General features: G+C 38.8%; 1 protein-coding gene across 3 annotated transcripts in view; it reads left to right on the forward strand.

The window, feature by feature from the left end:
* Positions 1-23,396, forward strand: part of LOC124795189 (transmembrane protein 241-like) — an 80,675-nt gene extending 57,279 nt beyond the window's left edge. For all 3 annotated transcript variants that reach the window (XM_047259092.1, XM_047259093.1, XM_047259094.1), the window contains exons 4-5: positions 18,248-18,375; positions 22,274-23,396. In XM_047259092.1, the coding sequence (XP_047115048.1) occupies positions 18,248-18,375; positions 22,274-22,616 (471 nt within the window). In that variant the 3' untranslated portion in view covers positions 22,617-23,396. The remainder of the gene's footprint in view (positions 1-18,247; positions 18,376-22,273) is intronic.
* The last annotated feature ends 339 nt before the right edge of the window (positions 23,397-23,735 follow it).

Below are 23,735 nucleotides of genomic sequence, written 5' to 3' on the forward strand. Positions count from 1 at the left end.
TATAGCTGATCTGAGAGTGGGAAATGGACAAATGTGGTGTCAAATTGACAGTGTGAGATCTATTATTGAAAAAAAAAAAAATCAAGTGCTTGAAACTAATCTGGGTAATTAAGGAAAACTTAATTAGTGATTTGAGGTAAAACTGAAATATTTCATGAACAGCTGTTGCTAGCCATATAAATGAAGTGTCAGAAAGTTAATCTCTTTGTGGCCTAGCTATTTTACACATAAATAGCTACATTGGTGTGGTATTTAACTGTTAGAAAGATTTCCTTTGAATCAAGTACGAAATTTAGGATACATCAATAACAGAAGACACTAGGAAGGAAAATGGGGTGTTAAAAATGTCATCTCTTCTAAGTGTAGTAATTTTGAGTAAAAAAAACTTTGGTGCAATATTTGATTTTTAAAATGGCTTCCTACAAATCAAGCACTAAATTTAGGATGTTTCCAGAACAGAAGACACCAGAAAAGCAAATGAGATGCCACAAAGATCATGCTTTTTGAACAAAACATTAAAAAAAAAGTCAAATATTTTGCGGAATGATTTGTCTATCTGTAAGAAATAAAATAGATTAGAGAAACATTGGACACATCTATGAAGGGCACTGACAATAGTGTACATCAAATTAGGTGCATCATTGTTTCTCTCATCTATTTCATTTCTTACTTTTAGACAAATCGTGTTGCAAAGGATTTGACTGACATCTTTTTTCCCCTGCAAAATTTTTATTGTCTCTTTTGGCATACTTTTAAAGATATTTGTGAATAATTTTGCTTAGTTCAGAGTATTCTGCCGTGTTCCTTTTATCGTTTGCTTGAAATTCACATTATATTTAATAGTGGCTTAGTTTCATTTGAGATTTTCTTTTGGCTTCTACACACCTGAACTTTTGCTTTTTGCATAAGTAGAATTGTTAAATAATTGTGCAACATTTCAGATTTTCTCCCTAATCAGTAAGTTTCTTTCTAGTTTTATACCTAGTTTCAATTTGTAAAGCACTAGTCTATCTCCACATGAAATATTCTGGAATAATATATGACTGTTAAACCGGATATAGCTTCTTCATTGCTTGGTATTCCATGATAAATGAGATTTTTAGTTCAATTTAGTCCTTGTAAAGTTGGTTTTTCCTGCACTTCTGATAACCGTACTCAGACTTAACCTTTGGTGACCAGTGGACATTGTTTACATGTTTGTTAGGCTCACAGGCATGATACGACAGCAGCACTCCAGAACTGTAGCGTCCATGACAGTGTGTACGGTATATTGCACCGATATTAATGACACCTCTTTAATGAAAAGCCACAGTAGAAAATTACACCTCAAAAGCACATGTTTTAGAGAGTACATACATTCATTTTATGTTTGCCCCATTTTCATATGTTTACATTTATTTGTGCGTGGTGAGCATTGTTTCTTTAGTTATGACATTTGACAATAGCTATCCTAAAAACTCCTCTGGAAAAATTCTGTAGTGTCTTGCTTACTCTCTCTCTCTCTCTCTCTCTCTCTCTCTCTCTCTCTCTCTCTCTCTCTCTCTCTCTCTCTCTCTCTCCCCCCCCCCCCCCACAAATTTCTTCTGCGGGCTGGATTGAAACGAATTGTGTGCCACATCTGACCTGTAGGCTGCGTGCTGCCCACCTGTGACCTACTGCACCCCATTTGATGCTGCTTGATTTCTCTTTTAACTCCACTTGTGTATCAAGTAACCACACAGTTTACAAAGCCTTACTTGAGTGTAATGATCTCTGTCTCCATGACTTTTCCTCCTAGGTTGTGTCAAACTGTGATCACCTCAGGGAGCTAGGCTTCTGGGTTTGCCAAACCCTTAGTTTCTGAGCTGGGGACTGCTGAATAATGTAAGTACTTGGTAACCATAAACTTTCAATGACCATCGTGCAATGTAGAGGTGAAATGTTGTATGTCAGAGGGGGCATGCTTACATCACGAAGATAAAAAAGCGCCCTCAGTCTGACTGTGCTATGTGCCAATGGGGTTAATGGATTTTGAGACGGAGCAAGTGTTAGCTAGCAGCCTCTGAGCCACCTACTGCTCCCCAATTTGATAAGGCATATCTACATGAAGGCCTCTGTCTGGATGTACAAGTATTTCCTTAACATTTCATAGAATCAAAATGGCTCATATCTCTCTCGGCCAAAAGATGTCCAGTCCGTCAGGGCAGGAGCGTATAGAGCAACTCTGGCTGAATTTAAAAAGATTAGTTGCTAGATAGATATGTACCCAGTACAACAGTTCATAATGGAAGGGACCCTTCGTGGTTTACAGTCACTGTAAAGAAACTTCTAAAGAAACAGAGATTACTGAGATGTAAGACAAAACACAAGGCTGTAGATAGAGAGGAGCTGAATGAAACGTGTTTGACTGTCAAGAGAGCACTGCGTGATGCGTTCAATGACTATTGTAACAACATATTGTCAAGTGATCTTTCACAGAATTCAAAGAAATTCTGGTTGTATGTAAAGGCTGTTAGTGGCACCAAAGTTAGTGTCAAGTCCCTAGTGAATGAGACAGGAACTAAAATTGAGGGTAGCAAAGCAAAAGCTGAAATGCTTAACTCCATTTTCAAATTTTCCTTTACAAAGAAAAACCTTGGAGAATAGCCCCAACTTAATCCTCATACCACTGAAAAGATGAATGAAATAAGTATTACTGTCAGTGGTATTGAGAAACAGCTGAAATTGTTAAAACTGAACAAAGCTCCAGGGCCCAATGAGATCCCTATCAGATTCTATATTGAATTTGCGGCTGATTAGCCCTTCTTCTAACTACAATCTATTGTAGATCCCTCGAACAAAAAACCATGCCCAGTTCTAGGGGAAAAGGCACAAGAAGGGTAGTAGAAGTGACCCACAAAACTATTATCCATTATCCTTGACATTATCTTGTTGTAGAATCTTATAACATGATCTGAGCCCAAACATAGTGAGGTATCTTGAACAGAATGACCTCCTCAGTACCAACCAACATGGATTTCGAAAACATTGATCATGCGAAACCCAACTCACACTTTTCTCACATGAAATACTGAAAGCTTAGGATTGAGGCAACCAGGTAGATGCTGTGTTTCTTGATTTCCAAAAAGCATATGACTCAGTGCAACACTTGTGCTTATTGTCAAAAGTACAATCATATGAGGTATCAAATGAAATTTGTGACTGGATTGAGAACTTTGTGACAGGGAGGACACAGCATGTTATCTTGGATATAGAGTCATCAGCAGATGTAGCAATTACTTCGGATGTGCCCCAGGGAAGTCTATTGGGGCTCTTACTGCTCATGTTGTATATTAATAACCTCGAAGAAAATACTAATAGTGAAATCAAGCTTTTTGCAGATTATGCAGTTATCTCTAAGGAAGTACTATCTGAAAGAAACTGCATAAATATTGAGACAGAGCTTTACAAGATTTCAAAGTGGTGCAGAGACTGGCAACTTGCTTTAAATGTTCAGAAATGTGAAGTGCACTTCACAAAATGAGAAAACATAGTATCCTGTACAACAACATGCTATGTATCACTCACATAGGGATTGTGAAGATAATATTAGAATAATTACTGCATGCACAGAGACATTCAAAAAATCATTCCTCCCATACTCCATACATGAATGGAACCAGAAGAAACCCTAATAACTGGTATGATGGGATGTACCCTCTGCCATGCACCTCACGGTGGTTTGCAGATTATAGATGTAGATCATTGGTTGACATTAATACTAAACAGGAGAGCTCAACAGACTAGCTCCCAAAACAATCAGTACCACAAAGTGAAAACATCCATGTTTAAAAATGTATTCCGTCTAGTACTCCCTCTAGTATCCCCGTTTTACTGCATATAACATTAGAATCGATTACGTAAATTTGAAGTCAATGGAATGCCTCTAGGATGGAATCCTTCTAGGAGAGATATCATTTGCTGAGCAAGCATAACTGCTACTGAAATGTTAAAAGTTAGGCAAACATCCAGTTGTAACTGACCAACACAATACACTTAATGTTTGTAAAGGGGGTGTTAAATGGTGGAACTTAAATTGAGAGATACCTTTTCAAATTTAAAGAGTTAGTGTGGTTTCTGGGCACCACTTTCATTCGGTAGCTTACATGAGTGCCACATATCACGACATGGGTACTGAATCCCTCAAAGCTCCTAACATTTTAAAATGTGTTGCCCTCCAGTTATGTTGAACCGACTGAGAAATTATAAAGAATATACAGCATACTCTTGTCTTGCTGCAACAGCATGAACAGGATATAGCATTCTACTTGCTACAAGGGCACATGGGAATAAAAGCCTTTAGGAATGACGGAACTGAAAAGTGTGCCACTTCTGTGCAGGCTGTGAGCTTGCTGTTGAGCCCAAAAATACTTTACTAGTGGGTGGAAGAGTGACCGGAGATGAAGGATGTTGTACTGTTGTATGGACACAATATCAGAAGTAACACCAGCCAAGTTTTATTCTGTATGAAGAGATCCACACTAACACTGAATGAGGTAGAGAACAGTACAAAGGTCAGCTGTGGAGGCACTTGCATCATGCGCTTTTCGATTACACACACACACACACACACACACACACACACACACACACTTAAGGTCCAACACTTCTTCCCCCATGGGGAAAACTGTCCATGTCTTCATCGGTAAGTGACGACTGCTGGAGTGGCTGTCGTGCTGTCACAGGAGAATTTGGTCTGAAATGGCACGGGCACGGATATGTGTGGTGCCGACTCCCCTTGAGAGACAGTGAGGAAGCACTGGTGATGATGATGCTGTACCCATGTCAACATCCGGACAGGCATGCGGTGATGGAGGCAGCAGAGAAAATGGTGCCAGCAATAGGGCCTGCAGAGATGGAGGTGGCCTGGCACTGATTGCTCCACCCAGTGGTGGCAGCACCCAGAGCAAAGATAGCTTCTGAGCTGGAGGAGGTGTGTATTGCACTGCGCAGGCTGGCACAGATGGTGGAAGTGGCCATGGGGGCAGAGGCCCCTGTGGTGCATGGTCGGTCGCCTACGGACTTTGCTGGTTGTAGTGTCATGACACCGAGCCACCAGAGTTGCGCACGACACAGAGGCAGCAGCCTTAGCGGTGATGGGTGACTACTGGTACCCACTTAGGGCGCCAGCCAAATCCATGGACCCCCGACTGCAAAGCCCATATAGAATTGCTGTGAGTCGGATGCTGGTGGGTGGCTGGGTGTTGGCCAGAGCAGTGTGCAGGGCCGGCGGCCATGAAGAAGCTCCGCTAGGCTATGGTTGCCAACTGAAGTGAACCTATATGAACTCAAGAACCTATCAAAGGCTTCCTTGGGAAAAGAGTGAGTGTTTTTTTCATCTGAGTTTGAAACATATGGACCAGTCATTTCACCTCTCCATTGGACTGGGAATGAAATGGAGGGGCATAACATGCTTGTTGGCACTCTTTGTACAAAAATCTACGAAATCTTGAGGCACAAACTTTGGCTGTTGTTCGCCACACGTGTATGTGGCAGTTCTTCTAAAGAACAAAAATCTTTGAGAGGGCTGTGACCATAGCCACTGTGGAAGTGGACAGGCAACAAACCACACAAGGAAATTTTGAAGAAGCATCAGCTACTTCAAACCAAAAGGAGTGAATGATCAGCCCCACAAGATCAGCATGACCACACTCTCAGCGGTGCTGGGGGGGCGGGCCAAAGGGAAAGAGAGATCTTGGTTGGTGGTGCACTGCAGGCAGGCTGTTACAATGCACATGTCATTGTCAATATCTGGCCAAAACGTGGCAGCAGGCCAGCAATTTTGTATGAGAAACACCCCAGTGGTCCAGATGGAGAATGACATCTCGCCACACTGCAGATAAGATCACAAACCTGGGTGCTGGCTCTTCAGTAGCCAACAGTAATATCATTGAGAGCTGTGAGGTGGTGGTAGAGAGCATAATCAGCTGCAACAGCCACCAAAGTCTGAGAACTGGTAATGGGAAAACCAGGCATGCTGTTTTGGGCTTTGATGTCTAAATGGAAACACAACAGTTCCTTCTGTTCAAATGCTGGATCAGGGTCAGTTGGCAAACTAGAAAGAGCATCCACATTAGTGTGTTGTGCTACGGGTCAGAAATGAATCTCATCTTTACAGCATGACAACAGAGCCCAGCATTGCAGATGATGGGCCACTTTATCTGGTAAAGATGCTGAATGACTGAAAAGAGAAACTGAAGGTTTATGAGCAGTAATCAAATGAAACTTACAACTGTATAGGAAAACATGAAATTTTTGGAGTACATAGAAATAGCAAGGGCTTCTTTTTCTGTTGCATCTGATTTAATGTTAAAGAAGCGTACGCAATAGGGCTTTCGGAACCACCTGCCAAAGTGCTGAGTGTAATTTCGACCTTAATGGGGTAAAAGCACACTGGCAGGTGGACGACCAGTGAAATGGAACAACTTTACGTAGGAGATCATGAAGTTGCTGGGCCTTTGTGGCTACACCAGGAAGAAATTTATGATACTATACAATCTTTCCAAGAAAGACTTACAACTCTTTGACATTGGTAGGATGCATCAAGACTGTAATGGCATTGACATGCTGGTGTAAATACTTGATGCCAGCACGTGAGACTTCAAAACAGAGATAAACTGTAGAAGACTAAAAAAATTGTGGCTTGCCCAAGTTACATCAGAGGCCGGTAGACCTGTGAACGAGGCATGTAGGTTCTGCCTGTTGAGAAACCTGCACCCCAGCACAGAGGCCGTGATTTGTTACAAAAATCGTTGGGAAATGGCAGGGGTGCTAAACACATTGAATGGCTCGTGCTGGGATTGATATAACCCGAAGAGGGTATTCACTACGAGGACATGTTTGGAATCGTCATCCTGAGGCAGTTGTAAATAGGCTTCTGACAAGTCTGTTTTGCAAAAGTACTGGCCCCCAGATAGTTGTGATAAGAGTTCTTCCGGATGGGGTAAGGGATAAGTATCACCAACAGACAGTGAATTTATAGGCACTTTAAAACCACCATAGAGCTGAAGGTAGCCTTTAGGTTTTTTGACATTTACCAACAGAGTAGAATATTCACTATAGAACAGGTGTGACAACACTCAAAGATGTAAGATGATCTAGCTACACTTTGACTTTCTCCCATAAAGTTGTTGGGACTGGGCAGGCACAAAAGAAAAGGAGGTGAGGGGGAGAATGCCATCAGTTTCATTGTTTTATGATCCTTAAAACTGGTAGTGCATCCTAAATCTTCCAAGAACATGGAGGAAAAATCCCAGCAGAGCACATTCAGTTGTTGATACAGAGCTTGATCTGATGCCAGATGCACTTCATAAGAAATAGAGAACCCAAAAATTTCAAAGACATCTAACCCAAATAAGTTTTGAGAGTTGGTAGTGTTAGGTGAAAGGCTGAACAACTGCTTTGTACACTATGGTAGTTGAAAACTGTCCCTGTATGGGTATTATTTGTTTGTTGTAACTCACCAACTGATGAGATACAGACGGCAATGCCAGTAATCCAAGATCCATATACATTTAAGAATTTAACATTACTGTCACATCTGTGTACATTTGCACATTTAACATTGTCTATCACACATACTTCAGTGTAGAGTTTGTTTGAGGCTTCCATCACATGGAAAACACTGCTTACATCCAGGTTCATGTCTGGTGCAGCAGGTTGACACATTGTACGTATTAAACAAAACAATAAGGTTGTGTTGGGAGATGAGCACATGTCTGCTGTTTTGATGCCAACTGCTGCTGCTGCTGACTGGCATGGTGCTGCCCCATGCGGCATGGAGGCCATGGTTGCTACTCATCATCTTCTACCATGAGCTAACCGATGCTAGCTGAGGAGGAGCCAGGCATGTTAGAGCATCACGAATCACTGAATCAGCATATGAGCCCTTGCAGGCTTCAGTAACAAACTGGCAGTGACAGCTAATCTAAAGTTTCCGACTTAAAGTGTGAGTGCGAATCTGGGTTATTTCAGTTTATTCCTCGAAACCATTTTCCAGTTATTTGCGAGGTGACTTACTTGGAATTTGCAGCCAATCTTCTTTACTGGATAGCCGGCTGCTGGAAACCCTCTTGACTTCTTCTCTGTCGGATAAAGCTACGTACAGGAATTCTTAGACTCTTTCTACTTATGAAATAAGTAGACATACAAACTTTCCTTTTCGTCAATTAACGATGTATTTGACTTTCATACACAATAAAACCCCACTTTCAACATAAGTGTATAACTTCCGGTAACAGTCGAACGTCAGAAACAAATTGAGTTACAGTTAAAAGAAAGTTGGCTTTGATACCATAACTTTTCTTAACATAAATCACAAAATAAGTCTTACCTATAGCAAGGTTACGTCGAGTTTTCAAGAGTTCCTTTTCAACTGTCTTTGTTTTAATAACAATAGTCAATGACCCAATAAGCACAAAACTCCATGGTTCTTCCCTACACACTCACTAAAACATCTATGGTTTGCCCGACAGATACTTGTCGATGCCGTTCATCCGTCACGCCTACTTTCTTCCTGTGACTGATTTTAAACCTGCACACACAAACATGTGACGTGCAGTTGGTAAGATTCTACCATCCCACACTCATATCCAGAATATCAGGTGTCTGAGACGGTAGAAGGCTGAGTGGTTCTAGAATTCACACAGAAATTCTTGAATGACTACACTAAGCTCATGGAGTTCTGCTGCCCAAGCTCTGTATGACTTACCGTCACTTTTGATAGTAGTATAACTCTATGCAAGCAGCAATAACATGAGTACATTTGCAATGGTAATTATAGAGCAACTGACATATTTCATCAAAAGAGAGACTGGCAGGTTCCTGAAGAGGAGCTAGCTGATACAAAAGGTGATAAACACGATGAGAAATCTATTGGAAAAAATAAAGCCATACAAAAGTTGTGATTGGTGACTCCAAAAGCCTGAAAATGTTGCCAAAGGCATTTTTCATGTGTGTCCCAGTCTCCACGGAATCATCATACGGAAGAAACAGTGGGGGTTGTGTCAACAGCTGTGGAATGTGATGTCACTGAGGCTGCCAAAATGCTTAATGCCATGGAGATAGCCTGCCACTGGACAGTGAGAGCTCACTGTTATTCATCAAGAGATTGAAGAACTTCTTCCATTAACGTTTGGGCTTTATATCGAACCACAGAAATGAAACACGTGGAGTAGAATGCTGCACTCACCGCCAATGTTCTTCTTCCACATGAAGAGATCCACAATAACACTGAATGAAGTATATAGCAGTCCAAAGTCTCGTAATTATAGAACACATTAATATAGAGTCTTTTAGGTGACATACAACAACTTTGCTTAAACATAAGTGAGGCCCAGTGCACCGAACTTATATGGGGCTGTTGTGCACATGGCACAAACCTTGCTGCACTGTCTGACCACATTGTGATGCGACCTCTGTAGGCACTTGTATTGCGCAGTGTTTGATTGTGTGTGCTCACACTATAGTGTGTGCAAGAATATGTGGTCTGTGAAAGCAGCTACCTACCTGTGGCATTCCTCCTTCCAATCACACAAAAAGAAAGAAAAAATCTCACTCACTCAGTTTTATGTAGGACATAGGCACCTTAGGCATGACTTTAGCTCCTGTGAAAGGATCCAACCATTTGAATACCTGTGGTATTTCACTATGTGTGATTTTAATGAAATTCATTTCATATTTTGATGTTATGTTAGGGCCTGCCTTGTATTTCAGAAGATGATGAGACGAGTAAGGTTCGTGCTTTAAAATTTTGTTACTGGCCCTTGTATTAGGTTGCAGGTCTTGTGTGCTCAAGTGGCTGGCTCACCTTTCTTAAGTCATGAATTTTGCTACATAATTTTTTACAGTCATTGTGTCATTTCTCTTTTAGTCGGAAGTTTTACTGACTGGTGGTTGGATTTTAATGTGTGTCTGTGTGTGTGTGTGTGTGTGTGTGTGTGTGTGTGTGTGTGTGTGAGAGAGAGAGAGAGAGAGAGAGAGAGAGAGAGAGAGAGAGTGATTTGACGTACCTTTTAATTCAAGTCTAAAATACTGTTTTCTTTTAACAACACACATCTCATCGTAAGAGTGCTAAAGACCAAGGTGTCATGGAGTGAAACAAATATATCACCTCCACCACCATCGCTACCATCAGCATCACAGTTTAGCCCTATCTCATGCAGTAAAATATGGATATAGAAATAACTGGATGTGTTTGAAGCCATTGCCCAAGTTCCTTCAGTCCACTCCTCCATGTAATCACTTATGTGAACCAGAATACTAATTTTGCCTATGGCAGAAAGGTTTTTGAGAGCCCTACCGCTAGTACACTATCATGGAAGGCCAAAAAGTACCATGACACAAATGAAAAATTATAAATATTGGCGAAGTTAGGCTGATAGCTTTCTGAGCCCAGAGTTGAGTGTTTCTGAATTTAAAAGTCTGAATCAATATGAGCAGTTCACATACTGATTGTAGGCCAGCAGGTCAGCGGGAATCTCATGCTGATATTGTCATTTCGCAGTCAGTCTTTATTGGCAGCACATAATACATTTAGTCTAAGGAGGTGCAGATATTCAGTACTTATTTTGTTGTGTGCTGAACAGATTGGCGAGCAGCCCATTTGTATTTGTTTTCCATGAAGTGATTCATGAAGACAATGGCTAACAGATGCATAATGAGTGTCTCTGGATTGGACTATGGGATTGAATCTGGTTGTTTCCCTTAATCCTCTCTGAGGTATAATTAAAGGGAGCCGGAATGGTCCATCTCCTCCATGTTAATTTTAGCAAATAGAAGGAACATTTTTTCTAAAACCATTAAACATATTGCTCTGAAATTTGGAGTACATGTTCAGTGAATATTTCTCTACAAAGTTATAATGCCATGTTAAGAAATATTTATTGGTTTTTGTTTTACAATTTTTTTAAACAGATGCTTATTTTTTCTCTAAAATTTTGCACTTTTTCTTCTATAACTCTTGAATTATGCAATATTTTTTTACAATTTGTTATAAAAATGAAGGAAAAGAAGAAAACAATGTTGTGTATAAATTTAAATGGTATACTGTTAGCAGTTTTTGAGAAAATGTTCCTCAAAGATGAAAATTTTAAAGTTACAGGAAATGGCTTCCAAAGTTTTTAATACATTCCTGTCCCCATATGATGGATTATCAGCATCCTCTTCTTTTTTCAGTGTTGTTTCATTTTCACTGGTCTTTTCTTCCCTTTTGCTGCATGTTGTAGGCTTTTGTCTTTTCTTCCTGCACCTCTTAGTCTTTCTTCATCAATTAGTCGCATTGTGGAAATGGTGTTGTGTCCTGGTTGGAAACCTAAACATTTCAGCACATCATATTTGATAATGTTTCCTTCATTGTATGTTGTCATTGCATCATACACTCCAAAATGCAACATTTTTATCTGTACAAACAGTCTTTTGGGAATCCTAATCCAAATTAAATTATTTACACTTTCATTTGGATTTTGTGTTTCCCATGTAAACACTTTTCCAATAAACTTGGCTGTGATAAATTTCTGAATATGGGCTTAGTTACATTAATTACAGCATTTGGCAAACTGTTTTCATGGGCATATTCCTTTCCTGATTGGTACTTACACCATGAGTCATCACTTGTGGGGCACAGTGCATGTTGTGGGTGCTCATTTGTTGATGCAGTATAAAAAAAATAATGCCCATACTGCTCTCCTCATATGCTCAATGCTTCTTGTATTTTGCCTAATTGCACACCCATAATACCTCTGCAATCTATCAATTGCTTCATCTGTCAATCTTTCTCTTCCTCCAAGGGTCTTACCATCACTAAGCTTCTGGGATCCTAATGTCTACTTGAGTTTGCACAAGTGAGCCCCTATGCACTTCTGCACATGTCAAGTGCACTCCTGTTTTTTAATGTGAATTTCATTGCCATAAGGTTTGAGTTCCTCTACAGCTTTATATCCCTTAGAATCACCATCTCCTAGATAGTTAGTGTATCATACATTACACCATTCCTGTGATCTGGAAAGAACTACTTTCACTCCCTCTACTTCCATTGCTCCAATCATACCGTGAAAATTTGCTTCACAATTTTCACTATGTTTGTCCTTGGTGTTGCCCTTACATCTACAATGTTTTGAGAGAATAGCAACATCAATTACTTTGCAACTGTCTCCACTGGTAGCTGCCACAACTCTATTTAGAGATTTATGACCTCCACATTGCCATGATCCATCTAAAGCAACAGTTAAAGCTCTACAATTCCCATTATCTGTCACAGCTTCTTCAACTGCTTTCTTCATTGTTGCTTGAGCAATATCTTCAGCAGAAGATCCCACCAATTCATTATAAAATCCAAACTTGGTTGGTGATTTTGGCAAGTTCATAATTCCACATAGCATTGTCCCTGCACACTGCCCTTGCCAATGCAACGCAAGCCGTACACTAGCCTAACATTTATGTCGTGCACCTTCTTTCCATTATTACCAATAAGAGGAATACTGTTAGAATTAGAAGATGAAACTTCTGCAGCACATTTGTTACACTTCAATAACATTTTACATGCCAAACCAATGTGTGAAGTTATTTTCAATTCCAGTCATCTTTCTTTGCAAACTTGGCATAATACGTTATGTTTCAAAATATTAGAGAGCAAGGAAATGTTAATTATTTCATTCACATCATTACTGTCACTTTCATAGTTCTCAAATTTTTCTTTGTTGTCACAAAGTTTCTTGCTGGAAGAAGTTCTATCACATTCATTTCGAGTAGTTGGTGAAGCAGTCTTAGCAACATCTCCCTTCGAGACAACAAAAGATTTCTTCTTCCACTCATTGTGCCTTTTCTTAAACACTCTATTGCTGGAATGGTGCACATTTTTACAGCCAGTGAGCGGCGCCGTCGGAGGTGACACACCAAGTCACTACAACCGTTTACGCGGCACGTCAACTTTGCAGCGATAAATAACACACATAGAATTCACTTAGAAGGGTGAAACTTGATTTTTTTTATTCAGAAAACTCCAAATAATTTTATAATGAAAAAGAAAACAAAAAACACTAATTTTGTCATTTTCATTGTTCCAGCTCCCCTTAAGGATTCTCCTCCCAGTTCCGAGTTAAGCCACTTTTTCACCCCATAATATCTATCCATTTCTTGATGTGTATTCAGTTATGAGCAGTTTAATTTCTGATAGTCACCACGATGAAGAGAGAGCATTCTCTTGTTACCTCAACTAATTAAATAATTACACACACACACACACAATAGCTATATGACTGACAGTCATTGTTAGGATGATCAGTATTGAGACAGCAGTATATTTGTTGGTAGCGAGCTCACCGTGACTGGGTGCCCATGGGATTTGTCCTCTGTAGCAGCACGAGCATCAGGATTTCTGTTGTCACTGTATCAAAGGTTTGCCTATGTATGGTCGTAAACACTGCTGTGTAGGTGAGACTAGTGCTTTGAATGAATTGTGGAAGATGAGTCATTATTTGTTAGTTTAGATTGTAAAAGTAGATAGTTGGATTCGTACATTTTATATTATTTATTGCTTCACTGCTGAATAAAACAGCAGTTTGTGAGCACCTTGGCAAATTTTTTATTGTCAGTGGAAGGAGATGAAGTACTTATTAAGTGTGTTGTGATTCAGTCAGACCTTAATGTACTTTAGATAATGTAACAAACAATTACACAAAACAATGATTTGGATTTTAAAAATCCAACTACTTAAACTTTTTTTTTTATTCAGGAGACAGTACATCACAGAATTTTATGATGGAGTGATAGGTTAGTGGATTTGGAAAATAAGTTAAACCAAATGTTGTATGTTGTAAGGTTACATAGAGAGTAGTGAAAAAATGACAAAATAGCATGCCGGATGTCTGTAACTGATTATATTTATCAGACAATGAAGAAATTGAGCAGGATATTGTAGGCTGAAACCATTTTAGATTTTCAACTGATCATAACCTTTTAAGACCAAATGTAAAAATTGACACAAAAATCAAAAGAAGCAACCATATTAGGCAGAGAATCAGAAATGTTGATTAAGAGAATTCACTTAATAGTGAAGTACACTATATCAAATTCAGCAGCAAGTTCAGCATCTTGGAAAATTAAGATTATGTGGACATAAATGAAGAGGATAATTGTTTAACAAAGTTATTTAAAAAATACCAAAAAATGTTGCAAATACTGTATGAAGAAGGAAAAAGAAAAGCATCTTAGACAGAAAGAGGAAACTGTGAAAAACTGAGAATTATGAGCAAACAATAAAGAAAAATATACAGGGTGTCTCAAAAGAAAGATTGTAATTGAAGAGCTCTCTGTGCATGCATAGCAAATTGGAGCAGAGTTGGATGTACATTCATTGTTTGCTTGGCCTTTAGGAATTAATAAATGTGGAGTGCTTCTCAGGGGCAGACTGCATATTCTGAGTACGAGAATTTTATAAAAATGGTGATTTTGTGACTAGCATGGAGGAAATTTTGCAGTAATTGTGAATTGCAGACTGTAAATGATGTTCCAAGTGTTCCCCTTATTTGGAAATGGTTAAAAAGTTTGAGGAGACTAGTTCAACACTGACCAAACTGAAAATTGGGTGACCAAGGTTATCAAGAGCGACCAAATCCATGGAGAGTGAAAATTGATCTGTTCATGAAAATCCTAACTTCCCCATTTTCATCTGTGCAGGTTCTTTAAATGTGCATAGATCATAAAAACACCAAATTCTGCAAAAAGACCTTAAACTGCATCTTTACAATATCCAGTTGGTGCAAGAATTAAAGCTTCAGGTAGCCAGACATATAGACTGCAGTTCATTAACGATGTGACTGAGTGTCATTCATTTAACAACATTTCATTTTCTGATGAGACTCATTTTCAGCTGAACAGTCATGTCAATAAGCAAAACTGCCATTACTGGAGTGCAATGAATTCTAAACAGAAGCATGAGGAACCCCTTCATTTACCAAAAGTTAGTGTATGGGCTGCGATGTCAGCTCAAGGAGTAATTGGGACAGTCTTTTTCGACAACAAGAGTGGTCGTGTAGTTACAGTGAATTCAGAACATTATGTGATGATGTTAAATGACTTTTTGGTGCCTGAATTGTAAAACTTTGTGGGCTAAAACCAAAGAATATGGTTTCAGCAAGATGGAGCCAGAGCACACTTGTCAAATGTGTCTATACTACAGGTTCGTGGAATTTCCCCTGGCAAACTGATCTTCTGGAGGAGTGACACAAACTGGTCCCTCACATTCCAGATTTGAGCCCCATCAGTTTTTTGTTATGGGGATATGTCAAATCTAAAGTGCATTACAATAATCCAACTTCTTTGGAGCAACTGAAAGAAAATATCCGCAGTGAAGCCGCCATGCAAAATTTTGTTCATCATTTAAATGAGTGCCATAGGCTTGCAGGATTCCATTGAAATGACATTATGTTTGAGGACGAAATTCCTAAACTGTAAATTTCAAAAATACATGAAGATTTTGTGGACAGACTTCAGCCTCTATTTTGCTTTGACACATCAGATATAAACTTTCTTTTGAGACACCGTATAGAATAGGCTGAGTTAATAGAAATACTTGGAAATGGTGTTGAAAGGATGTCTGAAGGTACAGTTACAGTCTGATAAGAGAAAAAAGTGTAAACAAAAGGAGTATGAAGGAAACAACCCCATAACTTATGGTGGGTAGAAATGACATTTCAGAAAAATGGCACAGTAACTTATGGTGGAGGGAAAATTGTTAGAAGCATTTGATGACTTCTGTAAATGTTTGGGGTAGTTTGAGATGAATCCGAAGCAATTAGTTTGTAATGAAAGTAGTGACTGTCAGGAAGTGATGTCTAGGTGAGGTGTATAAAATGAGTTGCAGTTTGTAGAAAGGCAAGGTATGTAGAATTGATGATATTTCAGTAGAAATGTTTAAATTTTTACTTAATATTCATAAAAGCTGGAGTAGTTTTTGAGTCAGTTTCAACATAGTCTGTGCAAATGGCCCTTGAGACATGGCATTCATTTATTTGACTCTCTTTGTCAGAAAAGTTCCATGACAGGCTTTTTTCTGAGTTTTCAATACTAAAAAGGAACAAATGTTTTTATGTTACCTGGTATGTTTGCATGCTTGAAATGACCTTGGCCATGTTTCCGCACAAACTCATTGTGTGGCAGGGCTGTGCTTAGTAACATGTTGTTTGGGTTCTTGATGCGTTAGTCACAGTGACACAATTGATGCTGATTGTGAGCAAGAAGTGAACATTAAGTTCTGCGTTAAGCTTGGTAAAGTGCCTAATGAAATGTGGACAATGATTAAGCAAGCATATGCAGGTGAGGCACTTTCAAGAAGTTGTGTTTTTGAGTAGCACAAAAGTTTCATGAAAGGAGAGATTTAGTGCAAGACGACTCCAGAGCTGGCCACCCATCTACAGCACATACCGATGCAAATGTGGAGCATGTAAAGCAGTTATTGCAAGAAGACCCTCATGTAATTGTGCATGCAGTATCAGAAGAACTTAATTTGATTCATCATTTGTGTCATAAGATTTTACGCTAAGATTTATGGAAATGGAAAATTAGTGCAGAACTCATCCCTTGAATACTAACAGATGAACAGAAAGAGGAAAGACAAAGAATTTTTGCTAAACTTTAGGATAGAGCTAGACATGATCCATAGTTTTTCCAAAGATTGTTGCTGGGGATGAAAGTTGGTGTTACTAGTATCCCCTCACATGAAGCGTCAAAAGTGCTGAATGCGGAGTCCTGTATCACCAGCCTCAAAAAAAGTCTAACAACAACCTTCGAGAGCAAAGGCAATGTTGATCAGAATCTTTGCTAGTAAAGGATTAGTTCACCATAAGTATGTTCCTCCAGCTCAAACAGTGAATCGAACTCTTTACATTGAAGTCTTGAAATGTTTGTGACAAGCAATTCAGCATCACCACCCAAGTTTTTGGCATTCTCCGTACTAGTTCTTAGTGCATGACAATTCAAGACCCCCACACTGCTTTATCTATTACCAATTATCTGGCCAGACATTTTGTTGTTGCCATCTCTCATCTGCCATATTTGCCCAACCTCTTGTCTTACAATTTTTTTCCTTGTTTTGCGAGTGAAAAGTTGACTGAAAGGAAAGCTTCATCAAGATGTCACAGACATCTAACAAGCTGTAACAAATGAGCTTACAAACATCACAGTTGAAAATTTGCTGATTGCTTCCAAGACCTCCAGAAACATTTCAAACTGTGTAGAGATAGCTAAGCAGCTAGGATCATTACTTAGCAAGTGCAGTTTTCTGCTTTAAAAATTTTTTTAAAAAAAGTAATAGCTTTCGGAATGATCCTTTTCTGAGCGATAGTAAAATACACACAGTTAATTCAGGGGTGTAGGCCTGTGTATGTGTGCTTGCTTATAGTGCAGATAAACTTAGTAAAGCAATTTGAAAGCATCCCTGAAAATCAGTTATATTAAGCCACAAATGTATAAAACCATCACATAGAAGAGAACAAAGTCAATAGACGGACCAGATGGACCTGTTCTTGCAGCTGGGACCACAGAAGCAAAAAAAAAAAAAACAACCAGATATAAAAAATAAATAAATAGAAGAGTAAAAAACCACTTAGTGTGTTTTTGGTGTGCTACATAGTTCTTAATAACAAGGTTTGTCTTTAGCTAGTTATGTCTGTTTTGACTTGTAGTAATTGTGAGACATAACTTGTAATGAAAGAGAAAAAAAGAAATTGACAGCTGAGACTTACTTATCAGTAATTATTAATAGCAATCAAAGAAATAAAAATAGAACAAATAAATGGGTAGGTGGACAAGCAGGGCAACATGAAAGTACTGAATGCTGAAATTAAAGTAGTAGCACCTCCCGCCCCCCTTCCCCCACACACAAACACAGCAGTGGATTGCTGAATTGATGATAGAGATTGTGGAAGACTGTTTTGCATCATCTTCTGTCAATTTAAGTGGAATGCTTACATGGCTCAGAATAGTTGTTTTTATGATTTTCTCTTATTTCTTAGTTAAACATTTAAAGAGGAAGATATAATCTGTAGGAAAGTTAATTTCTTAACTTGTGGTAAAAGAAATTAGCACAAAAATGGATTTATGTCAAAGAAACAGAACTTCAAATGACTGTGTAACAATTTTATTGCTGATATATACTATTAAATATTAATTTCAATTTGTTGTCGTCAACAGTTTGTTCCATTTTATTGCAGTATTCAAAATCATACCTGGACAGTTTGCAGATTCGGGATACACCTGGCTGTTGGCACATGTTGTTTTCATAACAGCTCAAATTCTGCATGGCAGGATAACTGACAGTCACTACACAGAGACAGATAAGCTGTATTATAGCAACATTTTTAGGTGAGTTTATTTGTGTCACTGCTTTAACCTTTATATACGGGGTGTTTATAAATGAATATCGGGGTTTTAGCGCTTTATAATATTTATTATGTTCAATGTGAGCACCATTTGTCACATGGCGTACATCAAGTCTGTAGGCGAGTTCTTCCCAAACATTGATAAGTGTGTCTTCAGTGATTGTAGCAACAGCTGATTCAATCCAGTTTCTTAATTCAGGTAGGTCTGCTGGTAGCAGAGGCACTTACACATGATCCTTGATGAAGCATAGCATTAGGTCGGGTGAACGTGAAGGCCATGCAAAGCAAGCCCTGTCATTGGGCCCCTTGCGACCTATCCAGTGCTTGGGCTATAGACTTGATGTGTGCCCAGTGACAAATGGTGCTCACATTGAACATTTATAAGGTTGTTGGTAAAACTGTTTGAGTTGCTCTTTCATTTGACCCATCATTTATAATTGTAAGTTTAATATAATAAATATTGTAAAGTGTTAAAACCCCGATATTCATTTATAAATACCCTGTATATAGTCAGTTCTATAGAGTATTATGAAATATAGTTTTAGGAAAACAACATAATGATATATAAGTAATGTCTGTAAAAATATGTATGAAAAGGATATGAATTCCTTGTACATGGGAGACATAATCCTAGACAATAATGATCAGGACTAATGATATCATTCCAGTTTAGGCTCTTTCCTGTTTTTCTAAATTATTTTTCTGTGCACTGTATTGATCCTGTGAATAAGTACTCAGGAAATTCAATCCAAAATTGTAACTTATTATTATTTCTTGCTTTCCTAATCAAGGGCTAGCATTAAATTTTCCACATATACAAAAATTCTGTTTCCGTTTCATATATTTTGTTTTTTCCTATGAAGCAACTGTTTTATACTTTCTGGAAGGTCAAATGTGTTTGTCTGGGTATCTCATTCTCCTCCTCTCAAACAAGGAAGTGACCACTTACAGACAAAGAAAAGTAAAGTTATCTTGTTCATTAGTAGACTGGGATATTTATTGTCAAACATTGCCTTTTAGAGATTTTAAAGTTTTATACCACAGTTGGGGCAGATCTCCACCATGGCTCTTAAAGAGACCAAGAACTATTTTAGACATGACAAACTTTAAGAAAGGTTGCACTCCAGATTTAACATTTAAATCTGTGTTTTGTAACATTTTAGAAAGACGCCATTGTTTTAAAGCAGTGTACACTGATGGTTCAAAACAGAGGGCTGCCTTGGTTGTTCAGTATTGTTCCCCAGTTGTTTCTTCAAGATTCACCTTCCATTTAACACAGAGCTCAGACCGGTCAGTCTGGTGCGTCTATAGTGGGCATTGATCCCTAATAATGCCATAAAACTCTGGTGAGAGGTCATCTCCTGTGGCCCCCCCCCCCCCCCTTCTTTCTTGTCTATAATGTCTGTGGTTTGCAAAACACCATATACCACGTTTTAACTAACTGAATTTTACGTTGTAATGAGAGGGAGGGTGGTGGTGGTGGTGTGTGTGTGTGTGTGTGTGTGTGTGTGTGTGTGTGTGTGTGCGTGTGTGTGAGAGAGTAAGTTTAAGGCATTTTTGTAGTTTTTTTTTTCTTTACTGTAGTTAGAATATAATTATTGTATAACTTTTATCTGCACTTGTCTCATACAATTTTACTATGGGCACTAAACTGTTAAATTCATGGTATCAGTTACACAAAGATTTGTGAGGCTTATTGGGATGATTGAGGTCTCAGCTGAATGACAGGAGCTTTAATCCTATCTGATACAGATCTCATACTGCACAGCAGGACTCAGAAGATCATGGACAAGCTAATCTTGCATCGTCATGATTTGAGTTCCAAAGTGTATAGCCTAACATTAGTAATGGAAGTGATCATTTAAACCTGTAGTAATAAATAACTGTTACCAAAGCACAATGTGAGAAACCTGAGTTTCCAATAGCTAATCCCTGATTTTAACAGAAAGGCAGGGAAAATACTTAAATTTCCTGTACCAAGTTTAGCCAAGAGGGTAGATGTATTGCATAATCTGTGATAAAATCATGTTACTCTAGCAGCTTCAGTGGTTAGTTGATTTGATTTGTGTGTGTTTGTTTCGTTTCTGTGTATAAGAGCACATTAATCTCTAAAATTATCTAAATGTCTTGCAGTTAATACTCAGTACTTTGTGATTTGTTATAATACAATTATGGTATGAACTGAACCAGATAGTGACATGTAACAGGTAACCTGAGATGCTGGTATAGAAGAGTATTAAAGTTGAACCAGTGTAGTATTAATGAAATGGCAGTGTACATGTGCAATTCTCCCAACAGTGGAACATCAATTTATAGAACAGGGAAGTTTTGAAAGTGAGGTCGTACATGGGAAAAAATTATTGTGCAAGCAGGGATTTTATTAGAGAACTGCTTCAATTGCAACCTGTGGTCAGTGTGTCTGGTACCAGATGGTAAATATCTCAAGGATTTTCATATGCTATGACTTGCCTGGTATATTAAGAATGCCATTAACCTATTCTTTTGTACACACTCTCGGCTGGAGGACTGATGATCACTGTAGTTGTGGTAGATGACTAAGAACTGCAAGTTCAATGTACCTACTTTGTCTCAGCAACAACAGGAAATGGAACTGGCCAGAGATTTTGTGTCTTCCCTTGCATGCTGTGGATTCCTTATTGGATACAAGAGTGAGGAACAGATGCTGTTTATGAAGAGAGAATTCTGATATTAATTTATTCTACACTATTAACTAGTGAAAATAATACATAACTTTGTTGCTGTATTTGCAACATCAGTTGCTAACAGTAGATCTGAATGTAGAAATATATACGGATACAAGAGATTTATAAATCTGTCACTCATCAATAGAATGTCTATTCAGAAGATGCCTGGCCACTATGAGTCTGTAAATAACAGACATACAAAATGGGGTCAGTGCATAAATGTGTAAATTTAAGTACATCTGCTGCTGGATATCCAGAGAGGGGATGCTTGCATCTCATTGGCAGCATTGGCGTAATTGTTCATGGCAGCACCCTCATGCCATGATGGCAGCTGTAGGAATCAGGTGGTGTAACTGGACAACCCGTGTATTTGAAAGTACGGCTAACTGAATGGCAGCCAATATCGATTTGAAGACTTACATTAACTGTTTATGTAGTATAGAGAATAGGAGAGCAACAGTTTTTAGCACAAGAGGAAGTAGTGTGATACTTCAGAATAGTTTTTATTTGAAAGAGATTATGAAACTTAATATGTTTTATCTTAGCTGTCAATGTTGGAAGCAATGTGCATGGTGGGCCAAAGATTTTGTGACCAGTCTTCACACTACATAAAGAATGAAAGTCAAATGAGCTCTTGAGAGTTAATCGTCAAGTCTTGTGGAATTTAGTAGCTGTTAGGTATTGAATCACACAATAAATTACAAGCATGTTATGTTATTTCTAGAAATGCCTTTACACCTTTACAAGTGGTGCACCCCCCCCCCCCCCCCCCCACACACACACACACACACACATACCTGCATGCCGTGAGGGTGTACTGCTTGCAGATGTTACACTTCCCTGTTCACAAGATGTCTGGAAGTTGGCGTCTCTTGTCGTCATGTCTCAGGCTTTTCAGGGCTAGGAAGACAAATGGTAACTTTCCACAATAAGGATACTAGCACTGTAAATCTTGAAATAATGGGATTTGTGGCTTGTATCACTGCATGTCGATTGCCATACTCATGTGGCTTAAACACTGGATATACAGCAGCAGAGTACAGCTGTCATCGTAGTCATAGGGCATGGTTTTATGTCCGTACATTAATTTTTATTGTACTCTTATAAGCATACTGTTGTTAATTTGGAACTTCAATGATGAACAGCTAATGAATATATTGTATTTGTGTATTTCAGTGTTGTCGTGTTGGCCCCTGCAAGCTTTTACTTGGAGGAGGCATTCTCCGTGTTGCACTTCCGCCACAGGCGGCAGATAAGATTCTATATTGGTTGTCTGTGCAGCGGAGTGCTGGGAACATGTCTGCAGCTATGGGCTCCACAGACAAGGGCCGCTCCACAGGCTAATGCTGTGGCACGTATGGTTGCCTGCTTGTTAGCAGTGCCTGTATTTGGACGTCATAGTCCCGACTGGCAGACTGTGTCTGGAGTCGCAGTGATAGGTCTCGTTTGTGCAACCATTGTACCATCTTTAGATGAAGTGGAACCAAAAGAGAAACATACAGATTTACTATCAGTATGATTGTCAAGAGGCTGATATTTCTCCAGATAGAAAACTGCATTTATTGTACTTGACCATAGATGAATTTTTTATTTTTTTATTTTTCTGTAAGCAGAAATAGTCAAGACTTCTACAAAAGAACTGACAAAGACATTTTTTTCTATATTTCAGTGCTCAATTATAAGTACTTGATTATTGTATTAGGGACTATGTTTGTTAATATTGATTTTTTTGTACATTGTGGTGCTGGAAGGCAAAACTTCAGATTATGATAAATGGAAATCATGTACCTTATTATGAGAAATGGGAATTATGTACCTTAAATTTGAGAGAAAAGTCTCCTTTCATTTGAAACTTGCACATTCCTCATCCAAGCAAAACTGTTTCCTGCTAGGATTTTGCTATTTTGACTAATGCATATCTCATTTTGCATTGAGTGTGGTAGGAAACTTGTATGTTGTTTATCACTGAGTACCGTTGTACTCTATTGCTTCTTATCAGACTTATGACAGTTATTGAAATCACAAGAATGGCTTCCTTTTTTATAGATGTATATGTTCCCATAGGTTAAGAAATGCAAGTTTTCATTGTAATGCTCAGAAATGCCTGTTTTGGTTTTTTTATCTGTAAAAGTGAATGTAACCTATGCTAATGAAACTGCTGTCTTAGCTGAACTTCACTTTCCTGACGCGTAAGAAAAATCAGTAATTCGTATTCCTGCAGTGAAGTTAACCTCTTTCAGAATGCCAGAGATATTTGCATCCACGCACACATGCGCATGCACACAGATGCTCGCATGCCCCCCCCACACACAAACACACACACACACACACACACACACACACACACACACACACACACACACACGCGCGCGTGCCCCCCCCCCCCCCCCCACACACACACACACTAAAAAAGTGATTGTCTTCTGGTTCTCTAGTTAGTTTATTTACAATATTGTAACTAAGACATTTTCAAAGTGGTTTCGTTAGATGCTGCACCTTGGTATGTATCAAGTGATAAAAATGTCCTGAGAACCAGTGTGTGCCAACATTTTGAAGCCCTACCTTATTGTCTTGTTTTGAATGTATTGTCAAAGACTGCTGTGTCCTTTGAAAGCTGTAATTTCTTTTTCAATACACT

The sequence above is a fragment of the Schistocerca piceifrons genome, chromosome 4 (assembly GCF_021461385.2).
Source record: "Schistocerca piceifrons isolate TAMUIC-IGC-003096 chromosome 4, iqSchPice1.1, whole genome shotgun sequence".
In the NCBI taxonomy this organism is placed as follows: domain Eukaryota; kingdom Metazoa; phylum Arthropoda; class Insecta; order Orthoptera; family Acrididae; genus Schistocerca; species Schistocerca piceifrons.